Source organism: Rhagoletis zephyria, unplaced genomic scaffold (assembly GCF_001687245.7).
Source record: "Rhagoletis zephyria isolate East Lansing unplaced genomic scaffold, Rhagoletis_zephyria_1.1 Rzeph_scaffold_09046, whole genome shotgun sequence".
In the NCBI taxonomy this organism is placed as follows: Eukaryota; Metazoa; Arthropoda; class Insecta; order Diptera; family Tephritidae; genus Rhagoletis; species Rhagoletis zephyria.
Window position 1 is genome coordinate 11,894 of NW_016166125.1, and position 9,434 is coordinate 21,327.

The 9,434-nt window shown below is 36.9% G+C and overlaps 1 protein-coding gene across 1 annotated transcript; it reads left to right on the forward strand.

Moving 5' to 3' along the window:
• The first annotated feature begins 580 nt into the window (after window positions 1–580).
• LOC108375524 (uncharacterized) lies at window positions 581–7,324 on the forward strand. The gene is made up of 4 exons (XM_017631666.1): window positions 581–1,351; window positions 1,409–2,997; window positions 5,732–6,194; window positions 6,837–7,324. Exons 1-4 carry the CDS (start codon window positions 730–732, stop codon window positions 7,322–7,324), a joined length of 3,162 nt encoding a protein of 1,053 aa, XP_017487155.1. The 5' UTR covers window positions 581–729.
• The last annotated feature ends 2,110 nt before the right edge of the window (window positions 7,325–9,434 follow it).

Consider the following 9,434-nt stretch of genomic DNA (forward strand, 5'->3'; position numbering starts at 1 on the left):
CCCCCCCCCCCCCTTCAAGTCAAAGAATAATATTTCACTAATATGGGTCTAGAAAAAAGGCTCTTTAGAAGAAAGTATGCGTAACAAAGTTTTAAACACGAATTTTTAAAATCATATATTAAATTTTTCGCTTTATTTATAAAACATTTTGATAATTTTAAACACATTAAATTTTTCCTTTTACCCATAAATCAATGAAACGAAGAATTTTCAAATTTTTCGTGGTTTTTTGAAAAATTCTTCTAGAGCTTCGTCGTTCAGGTGTGGCTATTGAAACGGGCAAAAGTGCCAATATACGTAAGATCTTAAAAACATTCCCAAAAGACGTTGTATTAGCTACTTGTAATGCTTCGAGAGCATTTCGAAAATGTTCGTGTGAAACTCGTTTTTCCCCTATTTTTACCTCCAGAAGAAAGTTTTGTATCGAGCAGTCGATTACTTTTTCATAGAAAGCAAACAATTCATCAGTTTTTTTTCGTTAAAATCATACTTTGGAAACAAAACACTAAAATTATTTAAAACTGATTTATGGTTTAGGGACCGGCTTTTCAAATGAGCAATATACATATNCCACTTAATACGTTAGAAGAAATTACAGCGCGCATTCACGGCTCAAATTGGTTCACGTTACTCGATTGTAAAAAAGGCTTTTGGCAACTGCAAGTAACACCCCGTACTTCAGAATATCTGACATTTAGTACCCCGTTCGGAAGATACTCTTGCTTAAGGATGCCATTTGGCTTAGCATCGGCTCCGGAGGTTTTCCAACAAGTAATGAGTTCGCTGATCGCGGACGTAAAGAACGCTGAGGTATCAATGGATGATGTTCTCTTGCATGCCACCAGCAAACTAGAACTAGAGAGGATCACTCAAGAGGTACTTGACAAATTCAAAATAGCAGGCCTTAAGCTGAACAAAGAAAAATGCGTTTTTAATACACAAGAAGTAAAGTTTCTAGGACATATAGTCTCCGCTGAAGGTGTAAAACCTGATCCCGAAAAAATAGAAACTATAACGAAAATTAAGCAACCGGAAAACGTGAAAGAGTTGCAAAGATTCTTGGGTATGGTAACATACGTGTCGAAATTTATAAAAAATTTGGCAGATATCACCCAACCACTAAGACAATTATTGCGAAAAGATGTTGAGTGGGTATGGGATACGCAACACAATGAAGCATTCAATAAATTGAAAAATCTGCTAAAGAATCCACCAGTATTAGGGTATTATGACACTAAAGCGCCAATTTTGCTGTCAGTAGATGCCAGTAGTTATGCATGTGGCGGAGTACTAATACAAAAACAGAAGCCGATCGCTTACTGTGCAAAATCGTTCACAAAAACCGAACAGGGCTATAGCCAATTATAAAAAGAGGCAAACGCCATTCTAGTTGCATGTAAAAAATTTCACATGTACATTTGGGGTTGCAAAGATTTAACGATCGAATCTGACCATAAGCCTCTTAAGACGATATTTAAAAAGCCAATAACAGATGCACCACCGAGATTGCAAAGAATCATGTATCAAATCCTGCCTTATAATCCAAAAGTTACTTATAAAAAAGGTACGGAATTGTATGTAGCAGATTTCCTGAGTAGAGACTGCGAAAACTTAGATGGTGAAGATTTAAATACAGAAAATTTACAAATATGTGCTATTGTGCCATTCACGAAAACGCGAAAAGACGAACTTAAAGCAGAGACCGCAAAAAGCAAAGAACTTAATGATTTAAAGTTAATCATACTAAAGGGATGGCCAGATACCATCAATAAAGTGCCCGTAAATCTGAAAAAATATTGGTACTATAGAGAAGCTCTCAGCGTTTATGAGGACATAATTTTTAAAGATCACCGAGTATTGGTTCCAAACACAATGGTGCCATTAGTTATGAAACATTGCCACCTTAGTCATAAAGGACTACAAGGGACGCTAAAACTGGCCCGTGACAATATATTCTGGCCAACAATGACCAAAGATTTAACTGAGTACATAAAAACTTGCGGTGCATGCAGCAAAATACAAAAAGATAATCAGATGGAACAAATAAATTTACAAGCCGCACCGAAACGGCCATGGAGTATTGTCGCTTCGGACATATTCCACTTAAGAGGAAAGGATTGCCTCCTCATTGCAGACAGCTACTCAGGATATTTTGACTTTAAACAACTAAACAATATCACCAGTTTCAACGTCATTAAAGAATTTAAGACATGGTTTGCTACCTTCGGCATTCCGGAGGTACTATTATCAGATGGTGGTAAACAATTTGATTGTAGCGAATTCAGGGCCTTTCAGAAAGAATGGAACTTTGAACATAGAATTTCGAGCCCTCATTTTCCACGTTCAAATGGCCTAGCAGAACGCTATGTACAAGAGGCTAAAAACCTGATGAAAAAGTGCCTTGAAGACAACACGGACATACACCTAGCCTTGCTACATCATCGGAATACTCCACGCTTGGACCTAGGGTCTCCAGTTCAACGATTAATGAACAGAAGAACCAGAACGCTATTACCTACCAATGAAAAACTACTCAATCCAAAAATAATAAAAAACGTGAGCAAAAAACTAACAAAACTCAAGGAAGGTGAGAAAGGAACAGCAGACAGAAATAAAAAACAGAGTAGAGAATACACTACGCAAGAGAAAGTACTGCTTAGACAAAGCCATAATAACTGGGTTCCAGCTTATATAGTGAGACCAGAAGGACACCGCTCGTACAGAGTACAAACCGAGGATGGCGCCACATACAGAAGAAACACATGGCATCTTAAGCCAGCCACTTCATCCCTTGACGTTAATCCTAACTCGTCCACTGACCGTCCTACTGTTGAACCAAAAATCCAAAGTCCTTCGAGTCCAACACAGCCACCGACAGAAACCACAACACAACAGTGTTCGCCAGATGACGTGCCTCTGGAAGCTGAGCCGTCCACGCCCGCTACACGACAGGATGCAGCTAGTCTCAATCACCCACCGCGCACTCGCTGTGGACGTGTAATTAAGACACCGGCAAGGTACCGCTGAAAAGGAGGGATGTCAAGAACACACCTATCATTGGTTCAGGAACACACATATAATCGATTCACAATACACATTCCTAACTTTGACATATCATTACTACACACTCATTCTTGGTGTACACATTTTTCATATATATATTTGTAGATTGTTCTAGACACAAAGTATTGAATAAAACACGTGCCTTATTAATTGTTCTCTTTTATTTAATAAAGTAATTTGTACCTAAGCTAAGGTACATTACATGTATCAAGGAAGAGAATGTAAAAAGCAATGCGATAGTATGCCTCGGCGTCTCCGGTTTTCACATTAAAGCGATTCTTTTGGTGACTGCTGTATCGCGGTACTTTGATTTCTGTACCTAGGTTGGTGCATACTTCTTCTACGTGTTCGAAAAGCAAATGAAAGTTTTTTCTGCATCTTGTCGCTTTTCTTCAAATTCCTTTAAAGCGTCGTCGGCTAAGCTCATTGCTTCTGCATCATCAGGTACTTGTAATTGCCGGCTAGCATAGCAACAACAATTTATAAAAAAGCAAATGCTTGGCTGTTGTCGCAGTGCTAACAGTTTTTCAAACCCTAATAATTTCTATAGATATTCGCACGATACAAATAATTTTTACGGTATTTTCCCCATGACAAATAAAAAGTTTTTGACAATTGGAAGAAATACAACTTCAAAAGTCTTTTTTAAACGACTTTTCATTTCGCTACGTTAAAGCCGTTGCCGAGAAACTTATGGATACATACACATATACACAAAAATTGCTCGTTTAAGGTAATTAGAATAAGGGGCAAAATTTCACGCGAAACCCCCCCATCAGAAAAAGTCTGGATCCGCCGCTGACCATCTATATGATATAGCGCATGATTCCTTGAAAATGGAACTAAAGAATCTCAGTGCCTATGGACTTACATCCGATTTATGGACCGATAATTATTTAAAACAGTCCTTTTTGTCCCTGACTTTTCATTATATTAAAAGCGGAAAAATTGGCATGAAGCTACTTGCTTTTCGATCAATGGATTTTGAATCTTGGAGCAGTAAGTATGGGTGCATTCCAAAACGTCAAAATACAAAGCATCAGCCTTTTTTACTTCTAAACCTCAGTAGATTGTAATGTCAAATGTGCGCAACCACGGTTCGATGCTAGTTTTCAAGTAGGTTGCAAAAATTAGACTTTCTCTTTTACTGTAGTTTAGAAATAAAACAGACCGATGCTTTGTATTTTGACGTTTTGGAATGCAGCCTATTTGTTCAAAAGGTATATGCATATATGTATGTACATCAACAAAGTATCAATTAAATTTCACACTTTTTATTATCTTATACATAAATGCAGTTCTATATCCCATTCAATTCTAGGCTAATAAAGTGCAAGTTTGAGGTGGCTACGAAATATCAATGATTTTTGGCAATTTTTTTTTGTTGACAATGTTGTGCATTTTTCTCCATAAAGCATTGTTCACTCAAAATCGGTACGCATAAAATGGGTTATATCTTTTTAACAGGTTCTCAGAAAAATATTTATTATGGTGAAATAAAGAGAAAACATTCCGCTATAGATAGATATTAGCGAAAGTTTCATATTTTGCTTGGATAAACAAATAACAGACAATTTCTTTGGTAATGATAAAATTTTTTTGAACACCCGTTCTAGAGACTTGAGTAGTCAACTTGTTCCACTAAACTATCTTTAGTTTATGTTTTTTCATAGTTCGCGCATCTCTACTAATTTTGTTTTGAATAAATACCGTGTATTTTTCGATTTGACGTAAATAGGACATATTCGTAGATTGATGAGTTTCAGAACTTTATTCATATCTTTGGCTTCAAACCGATGTAATGTTACCTATGTGGGGACAGGGAAACCCTGCAATAGTTTCATTTGAACGGGGAAACCTGGCAACCCCTCAGCAGCGTTAGCGAAATGTCCGTGAAGTAACTACAAATAACTAGTAGCGTTTGAAAAGCCGAAGACGAACGACAGAATTTTGGTGTCTGCAGCATTTTTTTAATTTAAACGTTCATTTAATGTCATACCTTTTAAATTCAATTTAAATCATTACATGTTATTCATCACATTTTATTCATTGAACAAAGTTCTAATTAAACTCATATCAACATTAATAATCTGTGTTTAATACATTTGGTGGCGTGTGGGTGGAATCCTACAAAATATGGGGGCTCAACCATAAGACTAGTGTGCTAAAAGTGCATGTGAAGCGAATCCAAAGGACGTAAAAAAGGTCAATTTTGCTAAGAAAGCAAAATACGATGAGTATTAAATCGAAAAAGTGAAAAAAAATGCAAACATATTAAACAAAGTTAGCGACGATTGATGTAAAAGTTGGCATAATACGACGAAACGGCGGTTTATTTTAAAAATCAGACGCGACAAAGCTACAAAACTGGAAAAATGTCTAAACTAAGCGACTTCGTGAATGTTCGCGAAAATCTACGCAAAAGCCGAAAAGAGTGTATAACAGCCCTACATAAATTTATGTTCGAGTGTGAGGGTGATAGACGGAATCGGCAGCGCTTGCGCGAGTTTGAAGGGTTCACTTTTGATGAGTGCGACGGCGCATACACAAAAAAACTTGCGTACATTAAGCAAAATTTGGCAGAAGTTGATCTCGCTTCAATTTGCAGATTTGCTTAAATTACAAATCCGGCAATATAGTTGATAACATTTTCCAAAACCTTCGACAGGGAAATTTACTTGCCGCTAACAAGGACGACGATGATGACGAAGACGAAGGTGATGAGGAAGACAACGACGACAACGACGACAACGATAAGGAAGACGACGATAGTAACGAAAACGACGATGAAAACAAAGTCGATGAAGGCAACGAATATGGAGACATTGGCAATAAAAATAAAGACGAATGCTTTGAAAGTTGCTGCGACGTAAACATTGCCGGCGGTAGCAATAACGTGCAAGAAGGAGTAAGACAAGTGTATGTGCAACAGCAAAGAGTTGCAATAACTTTTCGCGACATTGGAGACACAATTAGGCCGTATGATGGTAGTGAAATATTCCCAATACAAAGCTGGATAAACGAATTCGAAAAAGTTGCAGCACTCATGCAGTGCAATGATTTCCAACGGCTTATTTATGCAAAGAAATCATTGAAAGGTCTGGCAAAAACTTTTATAAATAGTGAGAGGGGTATAACTACTTGGGGTAGGCTGAAAAAGGCGTTGAGTGAAGAGTTCGAATCTACGGCCAATAGTGCAGAAGTACATAAGCAATTGACAGACAGAAAAATGAAAGAAAAAGAAAGTGTGCACGAATATTTTCTACAAATGAAGGAGCTTCTCGTGCATCGAAGAGAGTGCACTAAAATCTTATTTTATTGATGGCATTCGTGATTTGAGTGTAAATAAAGTAATGTTATACAGTTCAGAAAATATAAAGCAATTTAAAGAAAAGCTCAAGTGTTATGAAAAAATGCGGAATAGGATTAAGCAAGAAGTCGAACAAAAATGGTCATACAAACAGAAGAAAGCTATGGGTAGTGTTGATGTAGAAAAAAAAGGGGCCAGGTGTTTTAACTGCGGGGTAAAAGGACATAAAAGTGCGGAATGTAAAAACAAAGAGAAAGGTACTAAATGCTTTAAATGTAATGAATTTGGTCACATTGGAAGAAATTGCTCTAAATTTAAAAATGATGATTCAAAAAATGTAAATACAAGAATTTTGCGTGAATTATGCATAAAGAAGTAAAAATCAGCAACTACAATTTTTTAGCACTCTTCGATACAGGGAGTAAATTTAATATAATAACAAACAAAGTGTATGTGGCCATAGGAAAGCCTACACTTCAGAGCACTAGTGTATGTCTAGTTGGTTTTGGTGATAGCAATAGGGAAAACCAAATTAAACCCATGGGTTCAGTGAAGCATGAAATTACAATTGATGGTGAAAAATATAGTCTAAACTTTATGGTGGTTCCCTCTAGATACCTAAACGTCGACATATTGCTCGGTGAAGACTTCTGTGCGCAAGCCACAATTACAATAAGTGCTCATGGACTGTCAATTAAAAAAACTGAGAAAGATGTAAGTGAAGACGTGTTAGAATTGTTGAAAATTGATATTTTAAATGAAAAACCGTTGAATATTGACGAAAATGCTAGTATTTGTGCGCAAAATACAATTCGTGATTGTATAGGCAACTATAAACCTATGAACTGCAAGTCTACTAATGTGGTAATTAATATAATTTTAAAAGATGAAACACCAGTTTATTCCATGCCGCGTAGGCTTCCATTGGCAGAAAGACATAAAGTAGATTAAATAATCGAACAATGGTTAAAAGATGGACTAATTGAACATTCTAATTCAGAGTTTTGCAGTCCCATTGTGCTAGTGAAAAAGCGGGACGGTTCGCCACGTTTGCGTGTGAATTTTAGAAAAATAAACAAAGTTATGGTGAAAGTTCGTTATCCATTACTTCTGATTGAAAAATGGTTTCTTTCACATGCCGATTTCAGAGTCTAGTAAAAAATATACGTCGTTTATTACTCATAATGGACAATATCAATTTTGCAAAGTTCCGTTTGGGTTATCAAACTCGCCTGGTGTTTTGCAAAAATATATCAACGCCATATTTCGAGAAGCAACGCGTAGAAGCATGCATTACCTTACATAGACGATATTATAGTGCCTGGTGGTGACGAGAAAGAAGCTGTAAATAATTTAATTGAGGTAATACTCATTTGCAAAGGCAATGGACTTGAAATTTATTTGAAAAAGTGTCATTTCCTAAAACAAAAAATAGACTTTTTAGGCTACGTAATCGAAAACCAAAAGATTTCACCATCGCCGAATAAAATTGGCGCTTTAATAAAATATAAAATGCCAAAGACTATTAAGCAAGTGCAGAGTTTTTTGGGTCTTGCAGGTTATTTTAGGAAATTTATTTCTAATTTTTCGTTAGTTGCAAAGCCTTTAAGTGAACTCGTTAAACAAAATAAAAAATTTGAAATAGGCGAAGAGCAGATTGTTGCGTTTGAAACACTAAAAAGATTACTTAGCCAAAAACCAGTTTTAGGTATTTTCAATCAGAACTTTGAAACAGAAGTACACACCGATGCTTCCATTGACGGTTACGGGGCTGTGTTGTTGCAGAAATCGCCCAATGATGGTCACCTACATCCTGTGTACTACATGAGTAGGAAAACTACAGATGCCGAAGGGAAGTATAGCAGCTACGAACTCGAGATATTAGCGGTGATAGAAGTTTTAAAAAAATTTAGGGTGTATTTGTTAGGACTGCGTTTCAAGCTGGTTACTGATTGTAACGCTTTTACTAAAACGTTAGACAATAAGGATCTTTGTACAAGGGTAGCACGCTGGATTTTATTTTTCAAGACTATGACTAGACAATTGAACATCGCGCTGGTTCGATGATGAGGCATGTAGACCCTCTCAGCCAGTATGCAGTGTTAACTATAGCCGACGATGGTTTCTTGAATGCTTTACGACGTGCACAAGAAAAAGATAGCGAAATTAAAGCAATTATAGATGTTGTAAACGACAAGACTGATCACGATAATTATTTCATGAAAGGCAAAATTCTCTTCCAGCTTGTTAACGACAACGAATTAATAGTAGTACCAAAGGGCATGTATAAAGAGGTTATCCAACGTGCGCACGAAAAGGGCCATTTTGCTGTCCGAAAAACTAAAGAACTAATTAATGCAGAATATTTTATTCCAAAAGTCGACGAAAAAATAAAGGCGTATATTGAAAGTTGCATACCTTGCATCATGTCGAATCGAAAACTGGGAAAGCAGGAAGGCGTACTGCATCCTCTGCATAAAGGTGACGCTCCACTCCAGATTTTTTGGGTCCTCTTGAATCAACCAGCAAGCAATATAAGCATATATTCACTGTTATTGATGCGTTCACCAAATTTTGCTGGTTATATCCTACGAAGACGACATCGGCCCAAGAAGTCATATCGCGACTACGAATTCAAAGTGCAACGTTTGGTAACCCACACCAAATAATTTCCGACCATGGTTCAGCGTTCACATCAGCTGAATTTCAAAACTATTGTAAAGACGAAAACCTAAATCACATAAAAATAATAACTGGACTTCCTCGCGCCAATGGCCAGGTTGAACGGCTCAATACTGTAATTATTCAGGTTCTCACGAAGTTAAGTCTCGAGGATTCTACTAGATGGTTTAAGCACTTCGATAAAGTCCAACAAATGATTAACTCCACCTATACAAGGAGCATCAATACAACGCCGATAGAACTGCTAGCAGGAGTAAAGATGCGTACTAAAGAAGATCTGCACATTAAATCCCTAATCGATGAAGAGATACAAAAGCAGTTCGAATGCGAGAGAGCAGAGAATCGACGCTGTGCCAAAGAACAGTTGCTAAAGGTGCAA

What these genes read in the sequence shown, in the direction of transcription:
- LOC108375524 (XM_017631666.1), top strand. Translation starts at nt 730, where the DNA reads ATGCCATTTGGCTTAGCATCGGCTCCGGAGGTTTTCCAACAAGTAATG. An exon ending in GTTCACAAAAACCGAACAGG is followed by an intron (nt 1,352 to 1,408) that starts GCTATAGCCAAT and finishes GTAAAAAATTTC; the next exon opens with ACATGTACATTTGGGGTTGC. An exon ending in CGCGCACTCGCTGTGGACGT is followed by an intron (nt 2,998 to 5,731) that starts GTAATTAAGACA and finishes AACCTTCGACAG; the next exon opens with GGAAATTTACTTGCCGCTAA.